General features: G+C 59.1%; 1 protein-coding gene across 2 annotated transcripts in view; it reads left to right on the top strand.

Annotated features, from left to right (window-relative positions):
• INPPL1 (inositol polyphosphate phosphatase like 1) overlaps window positions 1–16,777 on the top strand; it is a 70,181-nt gene extending 53,404 nt beyond the window's left edge. Inside the window, exons 18-28 of one of the 2 annotated variants that reach the window (XM_039532552.1) lie at window positions 204–285; window positions 1,380–1,469; window positions 4,461–4,574; window positions 4,931–5,019; window positions 5,438–5,525; window positions 9,138–9,293; window positions 10,555–10,639; window positions 11,335–11,484; window positions 11,827–12,586; window positions 13,020–13,153; window positions 14,825–16,777. In XM_039532552.1, the coding sequence (XP_039388486.1) occupies window positions 204–285; window positions 1,380–1,469; window positions 4,461–4,574; window positions 4,931–5,019; window positions 5,438–5,525; window positions 9,138–9,293; window positions 10,555–10,639; window positions 11,335–11,484; window positions 11,827–12,586; window positions 13,020–13,153; window positions 14,825–14,918 (1,842 nt within the window). In that variant the 3' untranslated portion in view covers window positions 14,919–16,777. The remainder of the gene's footprint in view (window positions 1–203; window positions 286–1,379; window positions 1,470–4,460; window positions 4,575–4,930; window positions 5,020–5,437; window positions 5,526–9,137; window positions 9,294–10,554; window positions 10,640–11,334; window positions 11,485–11,826; window positions 12,587–13,019; window positions 13,154–14,824) is intronic. The other variant, XM_039532558.1, reaches the window with a different exon arrangement.
• The last annotated feature ends 3,098 nt before the right edge of the window (window positions 16,778–19,875 follow it).

Consider the following 19,875-nt stretch of genomic DNA (forward strand, 5'->3'; position numbering starts at 1 on the left):
TAGGTGCTGGGGGTTGGGTGGGGAAGGGAAGGCGGGGGGGAGCCTTTGCGGGGGCTGGGGAGGGCTAGCCGGTTTCCGTGGCTGTCTCTCTGGACCCCGTGGGCCAGTGAGGGGCCAGCGCCAGGGGCCCTGCCAGGCTGGTGGGCGGGGGGAGGGCACTGCCCGGCAGTACCTCACCCCAGCATCCTGTGTCCCCCGCCCAGGTCCGCACCAACGTCCCCTCCTGGTGTGACCGCATCCTGTGGAAGTCGTACCCCGAGACCCACATCAACTGCAACTCCTACGGTGAGTGCGGGGCGTCAGCGGCACCCACTGCCGGCTGGAGTCACCTGCTCGCCCTCAGGCGGCCGGCCAGGGTGGCCCACCACCGGGCTGCCTGTGGGAGAGGCCCGGGCCTGTGGAGCAGCAGGCCCCGCGTTCTCACCTCGCCGCTGCCAGCGTGCGGAGGAGCCCGTGGTCTGCACGGAGGTGACCAGGGACCCAGTGCCAGGCGCTCCCCTGGCTGTGCCTGCAGCGCTGGCTGTTCCTTGGGGCTGGGACACCCTCTCTCCGCTCGACCCCAGAATCTCCTTCCCCTCACACCCCCTCGAGCCGCACAACACCCCTGGGGGGATGGTGAGAGGGGCAGAGGGACAGCCCAGGCTCCCTGCCAGGGCCCTGCTCGCTCAGACCTCGCGGGCGCTGCCTCCCACAGTGCAGCGGGGCAAGGCCCTGCGGGGCTGGGGCTCGTCCTGGGGGGCTCGAGAGGAAAGCCCTCCCGTGGGCGGGGGGTAGACAGGGTGGGGACCGGGCTGGGAACGAGCTCTGCAGCCTCTCCCTGCTAAGCCCCAGGTTCAAATCCTGCCCAAACCGGTCTAGTCACAGAGGCCTGTGAGTTGCGGGTCTGAGTCCGGTTCTCACGGGGGAGGTGGGCTCTGTCCCCGGGACAGGGGTCTCATCACCCTTAGCCAAGCGCCCCCCCTCCTTGTGAGCAGCCTCAGTGGGGCGGGGGGGCAAGGACTGAGGAGGCTGTGGGGAGCCTGGGGTGGGCACGTTGGCAGGGCAGCGAGGGGAACTGGGGTGGTGGGTGGGCAGAGAGGCCTGGTCCCCTGGGCTATCAAAATTCCCCACTGAATTCTGGCATGAGGGAAACGTCGTTCTCTCCCCGGCGACGTTTCTGAGGTGCGTACGGACGCCCAGCGAAGGGCCGGGCAAGGGGGCTCCAGCAGTGCCCAGCTCCTTCTCGGCTGCCCCACCGGTGAGCCCAGCCCTGGGGCACTCCACCCCTAGAGAGGGACATGCCTTCCCCTCGGGCCTGATCCGCTGCGGGTCGGAGCCCCTGCCCCTGCTGAGCCCCGAGCGCCCTGGCTAGCTCACCAGTGGAGCCTGCTTGTTGGCAGGCTGCACCGACGACATCACGACCAGCGACCACTCCCCTGTCTTCGGAGCCTTCGAGGTCGGAGTGACATCCCAGTTCGTCTCCAAGAAAGGTACCGGGGGGAGGCGGGCGTGTGCCTGCCCTGTGCTGGGCTGGGAGGCCACCGGCTAGCAATGGCCAAGCAGCTCTCCGCCTGTCCCTGGCCCTGACTTGTCACTGAGCCTCCGTGGGGACACGCATGTCGCAGAGTTGGAGCGTTTAAATCCGGAAGGGACCGCTAGAGCCTCCGGTGTGACCATCTGTCTACTGCAGGCCACCAGCCCACCCAGCCCCCGCATGCTAACCCCGCAGCCGAGAGACAGCGCTCGGGGCCACCTCAGAGCCCTGGCCCACCCCGTCCTATGTCCCATCTCCAGCCGTGGCCATCCCTCACGCCTCAGAGGAAGGAGATCAAAAAACCCTCCCAGAATACACTGGGGGAGGGGGAAATCCCTTCCTGACCCCTGCTGGTGGGCAGTTGAAACCCTGAAGCATGAACTTTGGGAAGGTGTAAGCCATAGACCGGACGCGAGCCCCAGGGCTGCCGAGTCCTGCCCCCCACCCTCACAAGCAATCCTGTCATGCAGTTCCCACTCGTCCATTTGCCCAGCTGTCTCTCAAAACCAGCTCACTTGTTTGCCCCCACAGCTCCTATTGATGGTTAGAAATTTCCTGCCTGAATTTGTTCATGGCTAGTTTCCATTTGTTCTTGTGCCAGCACTGTCCTGTAGCTTCCAGAGCTCGTCTCCCTCCCTGGTGCTCACCCCATGGTGTATTCACCGAGCAGTCCGATTCCCTCTCCCCTTCTTGCTGCCAGACTAAACCAGCCAAGCTCTTCCAGTCGGCTCCCCTAAAACAGGCCCTCCACTCTCTGGTCATCCTCACAGCTCTTATCTGCACCTGTCCCAGCTTGAATTCCTCTCTCCTGAACACGGGTGAGCAGAACTGCCCCGGGATTCCTGATACGGTCTCACCAAGGCCTTGTGCAATGGCATTAATACTTCTCTCTCTCTCTGCTAACGCATCCTAGGAGCCCGTTTGCCTTTTTCACAGCCGCATCACTCCAGTGGCTCCCAGTCCTGACCCGCCCACTCAGGTGTCTCCTCCTCTGGCGCATCCAGCTTGGAGCAGAAATTCTTACTCGACCCAAAGCGCATGACCTTGAACTCTGGACTACTGAATTTCATCCCATTTCCGTCGCTCCAGCCTTCAAGGTCATCAGATCCCTGTGTTCCAATTCACCTCTGTACTGACGCTGGCTTTTAACTTCGGGTCGTCAGCACGTTTCATCAGCCCGCTCCTGCTTTTAGTGTCCAGGTCCTTAATAACCACAGTGAATGAGATTGGTCCCCAGACTGATCCTTGGGGAACTCCGCTAGGAACCTCCCTCCTGTCTAGTATTCACCTTTCAGCGCAACCCGCTGCCTTCTCCCTTTAGCCAGTTCCTTACCCACCTGACGAGTCTTGCACTGATCCCTAACCATTTCCTAGTGACACCGTGGCGGATGCCTCACTGAAGACCGAGTCTATTAGATCTGCTGCACCTCCCTTGTCTAAAGCATCCATTCTTTGCTCAAAGAAGGAAATTAGGTTGGGCTGGCACGATCATAGAATCATAGAATATCAGGGCTGGAAGGGACCTCAGGAGGTATCTAGTCCAACCCCCTGCTCAAAGCAGGACCAACCCCAACTAAATCATCCCAGCCAGGGCTTTGCCAAGCCGGGCCTTAAAAACCTCTAAGGAAGGAGATTCCACCACCTCCCTAGGGAACCCATTCCAGTGCTTCACCACCCTCCTAGTGAAAAGGTTTTTCCTAATATCCAACCTAAACCTCCCTCACTGCAACTTGAGACCATTGCTCCTTGTTCTGTCATCTGCTACCACTGAGAACAGTCTAGATCCCTCCTCTTTGGAACCCCCTTTTAGGTAGTTGAAATCTACGATCTACCTTTGGTAAACTCATGTTGCATTACATCTCCTTTGCCAGTTACCTCTCTGAATTTAATTATTCTCCTTCACAATCGGTCTAACTCCTGGAATGCTGCTGCAGTCTGACTAACAGGTCTGTAAGGGCCCGGGTCACCTTTTTCCCCTTTCTTACATCCAGGGACGTTAGCTATTCTCCAGTCATACGGCACTACCCCAGATAGCTAGATGCATTTAAAAACCCCTTCCTCCCGGACTAGCAGTCTCATGTGCCAGTTCTTTCAGGATCCTGGGATGGAAACTATCTGCCCAGCCACCTGATTTGAGCACATTAAGCTCATTAAGTTTTTCTTCCACCTCGCCTGTGGTAATTACCATTTCTAGACACTCATTTCCATCCTGCCTTTTTCCACACGTTCTGATCCTCGCTAGTGAAAACCGTGGCAAAGTATTCCTGGTATTTTGGGGCCATACCTAGATGATCTTTAATCTCCTTCCCACCACACTGCAGAGTGGCCCAGCCTTCCACCTGGGTGTTGGGAGTCCTCCCAACCTCACCACCCCCAGGCCTCACCACCTCAGGATTGCCGGACCCCAGCATGATCCTGTCTCACTGCCCCAGGAGAAGGCAATGCCACCCTAGGTCCATGCCTCCTTTCAGCCCTGCTCTCCTGTCCTCCCTTCGGCTGTGCCCTGTGGCAGTTCTGGGGCACCCTTTGCTCCATCACCCAACCCAGAAGAGAGATGAACTTGCTTGCGGCCCGGCAGACCTGGTAGCTCTCCACGCTTGATACCAGCTGTGATAAAAACCGAGCCGGGGTTCTTCCTAGTCCCTCATATGAACCTGTGGGCCCTGTCTTCTTGGGACAGCAATGGCCCTCTCCACAGTCTGGCCTCGTGGTTGGAACGCTGGACGGGGACTCAGCAGACCGTGGTTCTGTCCCCAGCTCTGCCACTGGCTTGCTGGGTGACCTTGGGCAAGTCACTTTCTGGCCCCATGCCTCAGTTTCCCCCCTCTGTAAAATGGGAATAACAACCCTGCCCTCCTTTGTACTTGGAGCACTTGGAGATCTAGGGATGAGAAGTGCTAGGTAAGAGCTAGCGTGGTGTTCTACTATTATTATGCTCTGCTCCCAGGGCTCTCCAAGGCCTCAGACCAGGCCTACATTGAGTTTGAGAGCATCGAAGCTATTGTGAAGACGGCCAGCCGGACCAAGTTCTTTATCGAGTTCTACTCCACCTGCCTGGAAGGTGCGTGCCTGACACCCCCAACCCGCTCGCCTGCCTTCACACATACCGTGTAGCCCACTGGCTAGTATAGACTGGAGCCTCTCCACCATCTGCTGTGTGAGAGCCCCTGGCCTGCCAGCGGCTGCAGCCAGCAGAGGATGGAAAAGTCCTAATTCTCCCTGTGCTAGTGGAGATTCTGTTTAGCTCAAGCAGCAGAGGCCTGCGGAGCGGGGAGGGGTGTGTGTGTGTCTGTCCCCACAGTTCCATTCTGGCTAGATGGGGGCAGGGTGGGGAGGCGTACCGTGGGACTGCTCCACTGTGTCTGAACGCCGGGGGAGTGTGTGCCTAACCCGAGCCTGCCACTTCCTCGCCCCCAGAGTTCAAGAAGAGCTGCGAGAACGACATGCAGAGCAGCGACAACATCAACTTCCTGAAGGTTCAGTGGTCCTCGAGGCAGCTGCCCACGGTGAGAACTCACCCCCTCCCCCAGTCAATCACCTTGACACCCCCTCTGCGCAGAGGAGACACCACCTTGTTATTGGTAGTAATAATCCCTAAATATTTACAAAGCGAGTCAGTATCATTATGGGGAAACTGAGGCACAGAGCAGGGGCGTGACTTGCCCAGGGGCGTGACTTACCCAGCAGGCCAGTGACGGGGCCAGGAATAGGACACAGGTTTCCCAAGCCAGTGCTCTATGCGTTAGACCACACTGCCTCCCTGTCCAGCTGGGAGAACGCGGGCGGTGGGTTCGATCGGCGGGGGAGCGGGATCCCTGTATTACTGCACCTTGCTCCGCCGTGTCCTGTAGCTGCCACATGCAGCGTGTTGGCCTCCTTGCTCTGAGTAAATGTCCATTCTCCATGGATTCCCCCCGGCTGCAGCTGAAACCGATTCTGTCCGAGATCGAGTATCTCCAGGACCAGCACCTGCTGCTCACGGTCAAGTCCGTCGATGGCTACGAATCCTACGGTAAGGAGCAGGAGGGGGAGTGCGGCCTGGGAGTAATGTCGCCCTCCAGGGGCTGGGTCACAGAGAGGCTAAGGGAGGGATCTACTCTAGGGCCTGGCATTCTCCTTTGGCTCAAAGGGAGGAGTCCCGGGTTAGGGTTCTAGTCCTGGCTGCCCTAGGGTGAGGTCTGTTCCCAGCTCTGTCACCGACTCCTGTGGGCTGTGATCTAGGAACATAAGAACGGCCAGACTGGGTCAGACCAAAGGTGCATCTAGCCCAGTGTCCTGTCTGCCGACAGTGGCCAATGCCAGGTGTCCCAGAGGGAATGAACAGAACAGGTCATCACCAAGTGATCCATCCCCTGTCGTCCTGTCCCAGCTTCTGGCAAACAGAGGCCAGGGACACCATCCCTGCCCATCTTGGCCAATAGCCATTGATGGACCTATCCTCCATGAATGTATCTAGTTCTTTTTTGAACCCTGTTATAGTCTTGGCCTTCACAACATCCTCTGGCAAAGAATTCCACAGGTTGACTGTGTGAAGAAATACTTCCTTTTGTTTGTTTTTAACCTGCTACCGATTAATTTCATCAGGTGACCCCTAGTTCTTGTGTTATGAGAAGGAGTAAATAACACTTCCTTATCTACCTTCTCCATGCCCGTCATGATTTTATAGCCTTCAATCATATCCCCCCTTAGTCGTCTCTTTTCCAAGTTGAAAAGTCCCAGTCTTATTAATCTCTCCTCATACAGAAGCTGTTCCATACCCCTAGTCATTTTTGTTGCCCTTTTCTGAACCTTTTCCAATTCCAATATATCTTTTTTGAGATGGGGCGACCACATCTGCACGCAGTATTCAAGGTGTGAGCGTACCATGGATTTATATAGAGGCAACATGATTTTTTCTCTCTTATTATCTATCCCTTTCCTAATGATTCCCAACGTTCTGTTCACTTTTTTGACTGCCACTGCACATTGAGCGGATGTTTTCAGAGAACTATCCACAATGACTCCAAGATCTTTCTTGAGTGGTAACAGCTAATTTAGACCCCATCATTATGTATGTATAGTTGGAATTATGTTTTCCAATGGGCATTACTTTGCATTTATCAACATTGAATTTCATCTGCTGTTTTGTTGCCCAGTCACCCAGTTTTGAGACATCCTTTTGTAGCTCTTCTTTGGACTTAACTATCTTGAGTAGTTTTGTATCATCTGCAAATGTTGCCACCTCACTGTTTACCCCTTTTTCCAGATCATTTATGAATATGTTGACTAGGACTGGGCCCAGAACAGACCCCTGGGGGACACCACTAGTTACCTCTCTCCACTCTGAAAACTGAATATTTATTCCTACCCTTTGTTTCCTATATTTTAACCAGTTAGTGATCCATGAGTGGACCTTCTCTCTTATCCCATGACTCCCTTCTTTGCTTAAGGCCATTTCCTGAAGAACCTTGTCAGAAGCTTTCTGAAAGTCCAAATACACTGTATCCTCTTGTCCCCATGTTTGCTGACCCCCTCAGAGAATTCTAGTAGATCGGTGAGGCATGATTTCCCATTACAAAAGCTGTGTTGACTCTTCCCCAACAAATCATGTCCCTCTACATATCTTATCATTCTGTTCTTTACTATAATTTCAACCAATTTGCCTTGGACTGAAGTTGGACTTACCAGCCTCTGATTGCCAGGGTCACCTCTGGAGCCTTTTTAAAAAATCGGCATGACATTAGCTAATGTAGTAGCAATTCAACTTGAGACATGAGCCCTTGTACCAGAGGCCTGGTATGAGTCAGGCCCTGCTCACAGAATCTGGCAAGAACAGGGCTGCTGGGGGAGTGGTGCAATATGGGAAAGAAAGCAACTGTATTAATGCTACTCCCCCACCGGCACGAGCTACTCGATCGTTCCGATATCTTCTGTACCCTGGTATCGCTGTGTCCCATTCGTTATCCTCGTTCCACCAAGTTTCTGTGATGTCTGTTACATCCAAATTGGATTGGAAAAGGTTCAGAAAAGGGCAACAAAATGACGAGGGGTATGGAATGGCTTCTGTATGAGGAGAGATTAATAAGACTGGGACTTTTCAGCTTGGAAAAGAGGCGGCTAAGGGGAGATATGATTGCGGTCTATAAAATCATGACTGGTGTAGAGAAAGTAGATAAGAAAGTGTTGTTTACTGCTTCTCATAATGCAAGAACTAGGGGTCACCACATGAAATTAGTAGGCAACAGGTTTAAAACAAACAAAAGGAAGTATTTCTTCACACAATGCACAGTCAACCTGTGGAACTCCTTGCCAGAGGATGTTGTGAAGGCCAAGACCATAACAGGGGCCATAACAGACCTTTGGTCTGACCCAGTAGGGCCATTCTTACTTTCTTACCAACATTCTCATTTAATATCACCCACTCGAGTTCACCCATCTTAGTACTGAGACTTCTTGCATTTGTGGACAAGCTCTGATAGCATTTCTCAATGTTTGGCTGTCTGCCTTCATGTGATGTAACTGACTGGGACTCCTTTTCGTTTGACTGTTTCTCTTCAGTTCCTACCTGTACTTTATCAACTTCGATACTCTCCTCCTTATGAGGATATAGAAAATCCCCGTTAACGGATCCTCCCCTAAGGGATGTCTGTGTCCTGAACCGTGTGCTCAGCACCTGTTGGCTTTCCCTCCGCACTTAGCTTAAAAACTCCTCTACAACCTTTTTAAGTTTACACACCCAGCAATCTGGTTCCATTTTGGTTTAGCGGAGTCCATCCTTTCTGTACAGGCTCCTCCCTTTCCCAAAAGGCTCCTCCAGTTCCTAATAAACCTAAAACCCTCCTCCCTACGCCCGCGTCTTTCAGAATGAAGTCTAAAATGGCTTTCCCCCTGGTTACGTCCTCCTCTTTCTGAAACAACGAGTCGTCCCTGCTACAGCCCGAGAACGTGCTGTAAAGTTTGCGTGTTGCCTTTTCCATCAGATGGCTGCACGGTTAAAGTCCCGCCATTGTCACTAGGGCTTGCATTCTGGATAGCCCTGTTATTTGTAGTAGAAACACCTCCTGCTTTGGTGGTCTACCATGATGTCACCCCTATTTCTCCCCCTCTTTTATTTTTACCTGGAGACTTTCTGGTCTGTCTCCCACCTCCTTCTGGGCCTCAGAACAAGTGTAGATATTCTTGGTATATAATGCAACAGCTCCTGTCTAGGCCCCTCTCTGCACTGCGGTAGCCGAGCCCCCCACGGCCCCTTGGCATTAGGGAAGCATCGTTCTGTTCCTTTCCCAGCTGAGCTCTAAAGTGCCTTGCCCAGGGTCAGCCAGGGAGCGTGTTCCCGAGCTAGGACTCGAACCCAGGTCTCTAGCATCCCAGTCCAGAGCCCCAGCTGCTCACCCCACCTGCCTTTCGCTCCAGGGGCTCGGCTCCCGAGAGCAGTCACGGAGCGGCTCTCGCAGGCGGGAGTCCCACCTGTCTCTGCAGCATCTTCTCTCTCTGCCACTCTCCTTTGGGGTCACATTGCTGGGGATGGAGGGGAGGGCAGGGCGGTGCCATGGGAACCTCTTCCCTCCCCCCTCCCCGGTTAACCTTGACTGGTGCCTGCCTGCTGGCTGTCCCGCCGACACCTCTTCTCCCGCCCGTCCTCCAGGCGAGTGCGTGATCGCCCTGAAGTCCATGATCGGCAGCACCACCCAGCAGTTCCTCACCTACCTGTCCCACCGCGGGGAGGAGACGGGCAACATCCGGGGCTCCATGAAGGTCCGGGTCCCAGCCGAGCGGATGAGCACCCGGGAGAGGCTCTACGGTGAGTGTGTGTGTGTTGGGGGGGCTTTCCTCCTTTCAGGGGCTGCCTGCCAGGCACCCAGGGCTCCAAGGGGTTACACGGCCCGACTGCCGCAGCTGATTGCATGGTCCGATGGAGCCATTAGCCAGCAGCCGGGGGGGATTTGCCTAGAAGCTGGGATGTTGTTCCCCAGTTAAGCAGGGACGCAGGCTGGAGCCGGGCCGCTGCTATTGCGTGGCTCAGGGTTTGAATCCAGGCCAGGCCGCCAGCCGTGGGGAAGGTGGTACCATCAGGTGCAGGGGTGGGCAAACTTTGAGGGCCACATCGAGTTTCCGAAATTGTATGGAGGGTGGGTTAGGGGAGTGTCCCCGAACAGTCAGGCGTGGCCTGGCCCCCCAGCCCCCATCCAACCCCCCCGTTCCCTGTCCCCTGATGGCCCCCCCAGGATCCCTGCCCCATCCAGCCACCCCTTCTCCCTGACTGCCCCTGACTGCCCCCCGCTGCCCCATCCAACCCCCTCCTGACTGCCCCCAGGACCTCTGCCCCATCCATCCCTCCCTGTCCCCTGACGGCCCCCGGACCTTGACTGTCCCTGACTGCCCCCCCTGGACCCCTTCCCCCATTCAACCCCCTGTTTCCCACCCTCTGACCGCTCCTATCCCTATCCACACCCCCGCCCCCTGACCACTACCCCGAACTCCCCTGCCCTCTATCCAATCCCCCCTGCCCCCTTACCGCGCTGCCTGGAGCACTGGTGGCTGGCGATGCTGCCCAGAGCACCAGGACAGGCAGCCGTGCCGCCCAGCTGGAGCCAGCCACACCACCGTGCAGCTCAGAGACGGGGTCAGGCCCAGCAAGAGCTCACAGCCCCACCGCCCAGAGCATTGCACTGGCGGCGGGGCGAGCCGAGGCTGCGGGGGAGGGGCTGAGGGGCTAGCCTTCTGGGCCAGGAGCTCAGGGGCTGGGCAGGAGGGTCCCACGGGCGGTAGTTTGCCCACCTCTGATCTAGTGAATAGCTGGGGTTGGCTCCATCTCGCCACCGCTGGGGGTGCCCGAGAGACAAGGACTCTGGGGGCTAAGTTTCCCACTCACCCCCAGAGCTGGGGAGCCAGCGAGATGGTGCCAGGTGGGTAGAAGGAGCCCTCCAAGGGCCGGGGGGTGGGATCCTCATGGCCTGGGACTGCATCGAGCCAGCCAGGCCCGGGTGCCCAAAGGCGAGGCACCGAGGGAGCTAAACGGGGCCTGCTCCGCCGCTGAGCGTGTGCGTCTCTCCCGCCCGCAGAGTGGATCAGCATCGACAAGGACGAAACAGGAGCTGCCAAGGGGAAGCTGCCGCTGGGGTCTCGGGCCAGCCAGGAGCACGCCAAGTAAGGGTGGGCTGGGGTGGGTTCGGGCTGTGGCAATGCCGCTCCGGGAAGAAGCCAGGTGGGGTGTGGGGGAGGCAGGGGTGCTCTCCTCCCAGGCAGGGATACCCCGGGGGCGTGTCGCCCTGTCACTCACGGGGACGGTCAGTGACGCTCTGCACTGGCCTGGTCTCAGGGGAGATCAGCGAGCAGTGCAGGGTCCACCCTGCCGGGGTGGGGGTGGCTCTTGGGGCAGGGCCCTGGCTGAAGAAGCTTCCCATGGGCAGACAGGGTTGTCTGGGGCTGGAAGGTTTGGGGTGAAGGGCAGCGGGTGTCAGTGCAACCCGCTGGCGCAGTGCGGTGCTGGCTGTGTACAGCTGGGGAAATCCTGCGGGGGTCTGATCCCTGGGGATGTCTGAAGCGCTGGCGAATAGACCGTAGGGTACAGTCCGGCCTGGGCCCACGGGGACAGGCTGCCTGGCACCTTTCTAGCTCTGGAGTTGGGCCTGCACCTCACTGGGCTTGGTGCTAGGCAGCCCAGGCCTGGACGTCAGCACCCAGGTGGGTTGGGCCTCTCCTCCCTGAAGGTGTCTCCCCGGGGCCCCCGGTTCCCCCCTCAGGCTCAGCCCAGCCTACGGCGGATGAAGCAGCACCACAGCGCGGGGAGGGTATGGACGGGCCCTGCCTCCACTGACCAATAGTCTCCCCCTCTCTGCTAGATCCGCCGGACGGAAGCCCCTGCCAGGGGAGACGGCAGCCTGCCCCCTCGGGAAGCTGTTTGACGAGCTGGAGAAGCCCAGCACCCTGCCTGCCGGCCGCCTGCCAGCCCCGCTCCGCGGCACCTCCAGGGAGGAGACCTCTCAGACCAGGTCAGTGAGGGACAAGCTGGGCCTACGGCCCCCTTGGTACCACCGTGAGCTAGAACAACGCAGGCAGGACATCCCCCCGAGGGAGAACGGTCGGGGAGCCCCAGTGTTGGGGGCCTAAGTGTCTCGGTGGTGACGTCCCAGGGGGCTGCCGGGGACCGTCCCATCGGGGAGAGACGCCGGGGGTAGAGGAGTCCTCCAGAGCCGGGGGGCAGCTGAGAGGGGGTCCTGAGCCCTGTGCGTACCCCATAGCGAGACAGTCCTTGCCCCAAAGAGCCTGCGGGCTGCATGGACCAGCCTCTCCTGCCTGCCCCTTGGTCTCACTCTCCCGTCCTGTGCCCTCAGGTCCAAGCAGGACTCGGCCTCGGAGCCCGACAGCGGCCCCACGAAGAACAGCTTCAATAACCCAGCCTACTACGTGCTGGAGGGGGTCCCGCATCAGCTGCTGGCCGCAGATCCCCCCACCCCCTCCAAGGGGCCGGCCCCCAAGAACAAAGTGCAGATCACGGTGCCCGTGCAGCCGGAGCGGCGCCGCCAGCCGCTCCCGGGCCGGGGCGAGGAGAGCTCCTCCGACGAGGACACGGGCACCCTCAACCTGCCGCCCCCCGACTTCCCGCCCCCACCCCTGCCCAAGGCCGTGGACTTTGAGGTGGCCGAAAACCCTCTCTACGCCAGCGCCAAGGACCTGGGTGGGGCAGCTGGCCGGGAGGCGCCCGGCACTGCCAAGCCGTGGGCTGCCGTGGCCTTCAGCGACCCCTTGGAGTCCAAGCTGGCCCCACCCAAGCTACACCCCAGGCCTCCCCTCCCCCCTGGACCTGGCTTCCTGGTGGAGCCCCCCAGCGCCCCCCAGGCTCAGGGAGGCCTCCTGGACGATCGCTCCTGCTCGGTGCTGCAGATGGCCAAGACCCTGAGCGAGGTGGATTATCCGGGCAGCAAAGGGAGCAGCGGCCTGGGGCGGGAGCAGCAGGGCCGGCCGGCCCCCCATCTGCCCAGCAAAGGGCGGCTGGACCTGCCCCCCAGGTGCATGCACCCCGACTACAGCCGGCCCATCACCTTCCCACCCCGCTCCATCCGGGAGAGCATCGAGGAGGACTTGGCTGAAGAGGTACATGCAGGAGCTTGTCACAGGCCCTCTGAGATCAGGGGTCCCAGCGCCCTCCCTCTGGGGTCCCTCTGCGATGTCCCTCTGCCCCATGCACACGGGGGCGGGCTCAGCCAAGCTGCTCTCACTGACTCACTGCACGGCCACGGGCAGCTCGCTGGCCTGCTCTGGGCCTCAGTTTTCCCATCTGGGGTATGGGCCTGCGGATACTGCCCAACCCCCCAGGGGCATGAATTCATCAGTCCACAGTGCCTGGGGTCCTGGGACGGAAGGTGCTGGAGCCAGGCCCTGGGTTAGTCGGGTTTTCCCGTGCATGGAGCAGGCGCTAAGCCGTTGCACTAGCCCCCTTGCTCGGCACAGGAGGGTCCCGGGGGGGGGGGGGGGTGCAGCTGAGCCCCACGGTGCCTGATGCACTGTGCCCATCTGCTCTGTGTAGGCGCTGGGCCAGGGAGGGAGGAGCAGCTCCAGCCTGAGCGAGTGCAGCGTGGGCGAATGGCTCCTGGCCCTCGGGCTGGAGAGGTACGAGGAGGGGCTGATTCACAACGGCTGGGACGACCTGGAGTTCCTCAGGTGAGGGGGCCCGGCCTGACCGTCACCACCCTGCTCAGCGGGACGCTGGCTTGGCAGGAGCGGTGAGCCCAAGCTGGGGGCAGGGCAGTGAAGATGGGCACATCCTAGGGGGCGGGGATGGAGACAGCTGGGGCCCTACCAAATTCAGGGTCCATTTCAGTCCATTTCACAGCCAGAGGGTTTTAAAATGAGTCAATTTCACATTTTCAGAGGTTTACATCGGAAATTTCAGGGTGTTGTAACTGTGGGGGTCCTGACCCAAAAGGAGGTCGTGGGGGGGGTCGCAAAGCTGTTATAGGGAGGTCGCAGGATTGCCACCCTCATTCTGCGCAGCCACAGAGCTTCCTGCAGCTGGGGAAGTACCCGGAGGTGGGTCCGATCTCCCCTCGAGAGCGGCGGTGTCCCGTCCCAGGACTAGCAGCTGGAGCCCGGTGCACGGGGAGCCCTGCCCCTCTCCCTCCCCTCCAATAGCTCGATTTCATGGGGGAGGTCTGAGTGCGCGGTCCGTGATGTGTTTTTCATAGTTGTGAATTTGGTCGGGCCCTCGAGATAGTCCATGGTAGCAGGGAACATGAGGAGCAGGAAGGGGCGGGACACCCGGTGGGGAGAGCGATCAGCCTCTGTGACGGGACAGCCAGCGGTGACACAGGGCACGGGGCAGGGAGGGGACAGCCTCGCTGGTGAGATCGCCCCAGCCTGCCACAGAGAGTGATGCCAGCGCTGGGGCGGAGGGATTGAACAAGCTACATCTGCCCAGTTGGCAGGGGCAATAAGGGGCAGCATGATGAATGGGGAGAGGGGCGGGGTGGGGAGCGTACAAGGAGGAGAACGGATGAGTAGAGACGTCTCCTGGTTGCCCAGAATCTTAGCAAATGCCAGCTGCTGGGGACACGGCCGTTCCACGGACCTGGCATGCCAACATCCTTCTGGCTCTCCGGGGCCCTCGCTCTCCATCCCAGCATGCTGACGGGTTTGGGAGCACAGGGTGGAAGCTTGGCCTTTGTGCCACTAGGGGGCGCCACTGATCTGCAGAACCGGGGACCTTCTCCCAGAGCGGGATCAGCTGAGAGGGGCAGCAGTCTATATGGTCCTCTATAGGGGCTTGGTCCGCTAGTGCAGGCGTGTAGTGCAAGGTGCCTCTTGCCCAGACACCTGGTTCCATGGCACAGCTTTGGTGCACGGCTCCGGTCGCCTGACGCCCGCGCCTGTCCTGCTGTAGTGGGGTGACGGTGCCATGTCTGCCCACAGCGGAGGTCTCGGCAGGGAAGGGCGCTGGGTAGGCGCCACCAGCCTTCCTGGCAGGGAATGGTCACTGACCCCAGGCAGGGGTCCCGGTTGGCAAACCCTGCTTTCTCCAGGCACCTCAGAAGCATGCTGTGGGGGGATCTCACCGATGCCTGGGTCTCCTTGGTGACGTGAGAAGTCAGAGAAGTGTTTCCTAGTGGTTAGAGCAGGGGACCGTGAGCCAGGACGCCTGGGTTCTATTTGGGGCTCTGCCACTGACTCGTGTGGGTAAATAATATCCCCCGCCTGTGGCTGTTGGGGTGGGGGTGCTGCGAGGGTTAACTGGTGTCTGTGCTTCTCCAATCAGAGGGGGGGCTATTTAGTCACCGGATCTCCAGGGCCACAGAGGGGCTGGCTGCTGACTCCTGTCCTCTCCCCCCCTTCCAGTGACATCACGGACGAGGACCTGGAGGAGGCTGGGGTGCTGGATCCCAACCACAAGCGCCTCCTGCTGGAGAACCTGCTGAAGCTCAGGAAGTAGCAGGAATCTGTGCCTCCCACGCCAGGGCCCGGGTGTGCCGCTCCGCGCTCGCTCCTGTTCGCATCCCCCGTCCCCCTCCTGCCCCCTCCTACGTTGGGATCTCGGGGGCTTTCACTGTGCCTGCACCCCCCTCCCCCTGGCGGGGAGGGAGGGGACTCGAGGCAGCCACGAGCTGCATCCCCATGGGGGGGGGCGAGGGCAGCACGTGGGACACTGGCTTAGTGCTGCGTCTGCAGGGGGGCACCCCAGAGATGGGGCTGTGGGTGCGGAGTGGGGAGGAGCCGCCCCACGGTGACCCAGATCCTACCTGTCCTCGCCTCCCGTGGCTTCCTGGAGGAATCGGGCCTGAGCCAACCCAGAGTGAGGGGGCGATGGGTGGGAGGGGGGCAGAGAGCCGCTCGTGGGCTGAGCAGTCCCACAGCTGGGGGGTTGGAAGTGGCCTAGGCCTGGGAGCAGGGCGCTCTGCTGCCTAAGTTATTGCGTATTTATTGAACTAGGGGAAGAAAGTTTGTCTTGTTTCATTGCCAGGCAGCCTGGGCTTGCTCGGGTTTAGGCCTCTCCTCCTCCTTTGCAGGGAGTTTCCCCTTCAGCCAAGCCAGGCCCTTTCCTGCCCCCCTGCATCCCGCGGGCTCGCAGCGCTGTGGGCAGCGGCGGGCAGGGCCTCTCCCTCTTCCCAGGGCACAGGTGCCGCTGGGTTGCAGCGCTCCGGTCGCCAGGGAGCAACCAGGCTGAGCAAGGGGCTGGAGCGCTCCATTGAGGGGGGCACACGAGCTGCCCAAGTGGGGACACGAGCCTGCATCCGCCCGGAGGGTGGGGCATCGGGGACAGGCGCTGACTAGGAGTTAGAGGCTGGAATTAACCTGGGAGGCTTGGCCCGGAGCCGAGGAGGAATTCCCTGCCAGTGCGCTGGATCTTTCCCCATGGGGGTCATGACAAAACAGCCGCCCCCTGTCTCCCGCCAGGCGTCTCGGCATCCTGGGATACGTCCCAGCCCTGTGGTTAGCCAGGGAGGGCTGTCTGCTTCCGGAACGGTCTCTCCGCCCAGCGCCTCTGAGCCAGCGAAGAATTGGAGCAGGCAGGGGCGTCTAGGCTCAGCGGGGGAGTAAAGACCCTCTCAGCCCTTCTCCTTGACTGTGGGAGCCGATGGCAGGGGCAGTGGTCCCTCCACTCACTCCTGAGTCCTCCGCCCTCCTCTGGCCCCCATTATCTCCTCTCCTCCCCGGCTGTAGCGTAGTTACGCCTTAGGAGCCCGCTAAAGCACTCCTAGTGTAGACAGGGCCGACGGGCCACGCCCAGGGTCACGGGAAGTCTGTGGCGGAGCAGGAATTAAACCCAGGTTGCCCCTGGCCCAGGCTTCTGCGCCACCCTCTGGCCAATCTTCCCTGGCATCCTTCCTGCCCATCAGGCATCCAGCCAGGCTCCATGCACTGCCTCCTGCCGCCCTATCTTCTAGCTGCTCCTCACCGGGCATGGGGACCCCAGGGTCCTGCCTTCATCTGCCACCGTCCATGAGAGCAGGGGCAGCGTTTGTACCCGGCACTTTATTCCCCCCCTCGGGGAAAGCGAGTCTGGGACCCCAGCTGCCTCCCTTCAAGCCAGGCAGGGCCAAAGTTCTAATGCCAGGGACTGGGGCTCCGGACACCTGGGTTCTTTTCCCACTTCAGAGGCCAAGATGCCCAAGGCCCCGTCCGACAGCTCCTCTGTGTGCTGGGGGAGAGGGAAACTGAGGCTATTTCACTAATGCCTCGAGATTGTAACTGCAAAGGACATCATAGCTCCCCCAGTACCATAAGCGGCTCCTTTGCCAAACCCAGCTGTGCCAGTTTCCTTCAGGGAGTGGCGCTCCGGCACCCAGAGCGTTTATAGGCACCTGTTAAATCAGAGAGCCGGGGTGGGTCATTCCACTGCCATGTGTAGACAGCTGAGATCACCCCCATCGCCGCCCACACAGGCTCTAGCTGCTGGGGCGTAACCCCAGTTCTCCGCAGCCTCCTCCCAGCTATTCTCCGCCTGCCGCTTTGTAACTGACTCGGGGTCTTGGGCAGCCCCTTATGCACTGAAGAGGTTGGTCTGCAAGGCCCTGGGCTGGATGGAGACGGGGCAGGCCCTACCCTGAGCCCTTCACCAGCGAGGGCCTGAAGAGGAACATAGTTCTCCACCCCCACCACGGCCGGGCACGTCAGCCTGGTTGCTGGAAGCGCATGGGCGGCTGCTTGGCCGCCGTGTTCCAAGCGGGAACGCAGGCAGTGGGGCACTTTGCCAGGCTTGGGCGACTCGACCCCCCCAGCGTGGGCCACATGAGGCGAGACCCCATGCCCCGCCAGCCCCACCCTCGCCCACTGGCACTAACCCCGTCTCCATTAGCTCGTAGCAATGGCAGGCTGCTAACCTGGACCAGCCGCCCGACAGGGACCCAAAGGCATTGAGCAAGCGTGTGGTGTTAACAGCCGTCTCCTCTAACTCTGGAGCCAGCTGCGCATAGGGTCGATCCCGCAGTCTGTGGCGTGGGGGGCCGATACAAAGCTCTCCCGCTTTGTGGCGAGTTTGAATCCGGCCTGAGGCAGCGGCGGTGGCCAGGAGCTGTTGCTGGATGAGGTTGCGGCCAGCTCTCCGGGCAGGGTGAGCGCCTTTCAGCCCCTTGCCGGTGATCTCGGGGGGGAAAGCCGTGGGCTGCCTCCTTGACTTCTCTAGGCCTTTCCCTGTTAGCCATCAGGAAGATCCCAGGGGATGCGCTGAGTGGCACAGGGAGCGATCAAGCCTTAAGGACGGGCGAAAGGCCAGGGCACGGCCAGGACTCGTGACTGGGTTTGTTCACAGTTCAGTTTTAAGCACAGTTCTCATTTCAAGACACCAGCTGCCACGGGGAACAGCCCCTTAGGCTGGTGCTGAGGGCAGGCCCCCGCTCACCGATTTCCCTTTCCGACTGAAGGGATCATCACTGTGATTTGGTTCCAATGAGGACCCGCCTGTCGGTGTCAGTGAAACATGGCTGGCTGCTGTCCCTGTGTTAGCACAGCTATCTCTGGGCTAGGATGGCCTGGAGCCTTGTTCAGAGGCTGTTCTGAGCTACTGGTTTGTGGACATGGGAGTAGGAGTCAGGAGCCCTGGCTTCTGTTCCCAGCTCTGATGCTGACTTGCTTGCCTGGCCCTTTGGCCTGCTCATTTCACCACTCTGTGCCTCGGTTTCCCCATCTGTAAAATGGAGGCAGCGATGCTCATCTGCTTTTCCGGAGCCATACAGAGGTGAGCATGCATGCCCCAGGAGACACATCCTTGGAGGACTCCGCTAAGTCATTGGAGCCTTTGCCCATCCCAAGGAGAATCTCCAGTGGTGATGAAGGGGCTCTCACAGAGAAATGAAGGACGTGTTTGGTTTCCAATGTGGTTTAGCTATCAGGCACGGGGAGGAGCCGGTGCCCGTGAGGCCTGTCAGGCTCTCTGCACCCCACCTTGTCTCTTTGTTAGTTAGCGAGGCGTTTGGTGTGACTTTAATCCTACTAAACTACCGTCGTGTTGTGTTTTTTGTTGTGGTTGAAATCACAAGCTATTTTTTTAATGTTTAATTTAATTGTTATTTGAAACTCTCTTCTTATGCTTAATATTATTTCTCGGGGGAGGCAGGAGACGAGAATATTAAGTGTTAGGATCTGAAGACTTTGCGAGATGTTCACTTTTTATGTCCAGGAGTATCACATTCTGAAGTAATAAAAGGGCTTGTTTGCTTAGAAACTGCTACCTGTGTTTTCTCCCTCCCTCGGTCTCAGGCTGGGTCACTGCTGGGATGGGAGCCCATGCAAGACCCACCCAGCTGCAGCAGAAGTCATGCTGGTGAGTCAGTAGGTGGCGCTCGTCCCTTTGACTCTGTACTGACCTAATTCCCGTCCATGGTGCTGTGGAGGAGGGGAGGGGAGTGCCGGCATGCAGGTGGTGGGTAAAACCAAAGGCCTCACTATTTCTGCTCATTAAAGCTCCCACAACACGATAGTTCTCAGGTCCTGCTCAAATTCCGTCTCAGTAACATTGATCCCGCCTCCCTTAGCTCCCCCTGCAGCCTCAAGCGGATACGCTATTCGCCTTCATTTCCTGCCCCAAACTGGCAAGCCGTGTTGCTGTGCGCTGTTAAACAGCTGCCGGGTTCCTCCCCAGAGATGGCTGCATTGCAATTTGGGGTCTATCGGCTCCAAGACAGTGACTCAGCAAGTCGTCTTTTTATAAGCCCAATTTTGAACCCTGCCCTCGCCAACTTCTTCAGAATGAGACGTTAACACTTGCTGCTACTATGTCCACCAGCTGGTCAGGGAATCTGGGCCATTGGGTCAGGTTGTGCTTGGAGCTTTTAATTCTCCATATCCTGGAATCCAGGGATCCTCCAGAATGGCCGTATTCCAACCTCACAGTTTTAAATTCACATCTCCACACACAGGCATGGCCAAGGGGGGATAGATAGGAGAAGGGGATGACACTCGCCATTTGCTCCAATTTTAGTCTCCATGGCCAGGCCTGATGTAGACAGGTTGAGCCAGGATTTGCATTAGTTCTTACCTGGTTTCAAGCAGAGGCCACCAGGTCAAAGCAAATAGTTCCTTAGACCAGTGGTTTTCAAACTGTGGGTCGCGACCCAGTACAGAACGTAAGGCCCTGGGCCGCGGAGGCTCTGGTCAGCACCACTGACTGAGACGTTAAGTCCCATCGGTGGTGCTGCCTGGCTACGATGGACTAGTCCCCTACTTGTTCCACACCACACTGTGCCCTGGAAGCAGCCAGCAGCAGGTCCGGCTCCTAGGTGTGGGGGTCACGGCTCTGCACGCTGCCCCCACCCCAAGCACCGGCTCTGCACTCCCATTGGTCAGTTCCTGGCCAATGGGAGCTGGGGGGCGGGGCCTGCTGGCAAGAGTTATGTGGAGCCACTTGCGCACCTCCACCTAGGAGCTGGACCTGCTTCTGGGACACAGTGTGG

This window comes from Mauremys reevesii, linkage group 1 (assembly GCF_016161935.1).
Source record: "Mauremys reevesii isolate NIE-2019 linkage group 1, ASM1616193v1, whole genome shotgun sequence".
Taxonomy (NCBI): domain Eukaryota; kingdom Metazoa; phylum Chordata; order Testudines; family Geoemydidae; genus Mauremys; species Mauremys reevesii.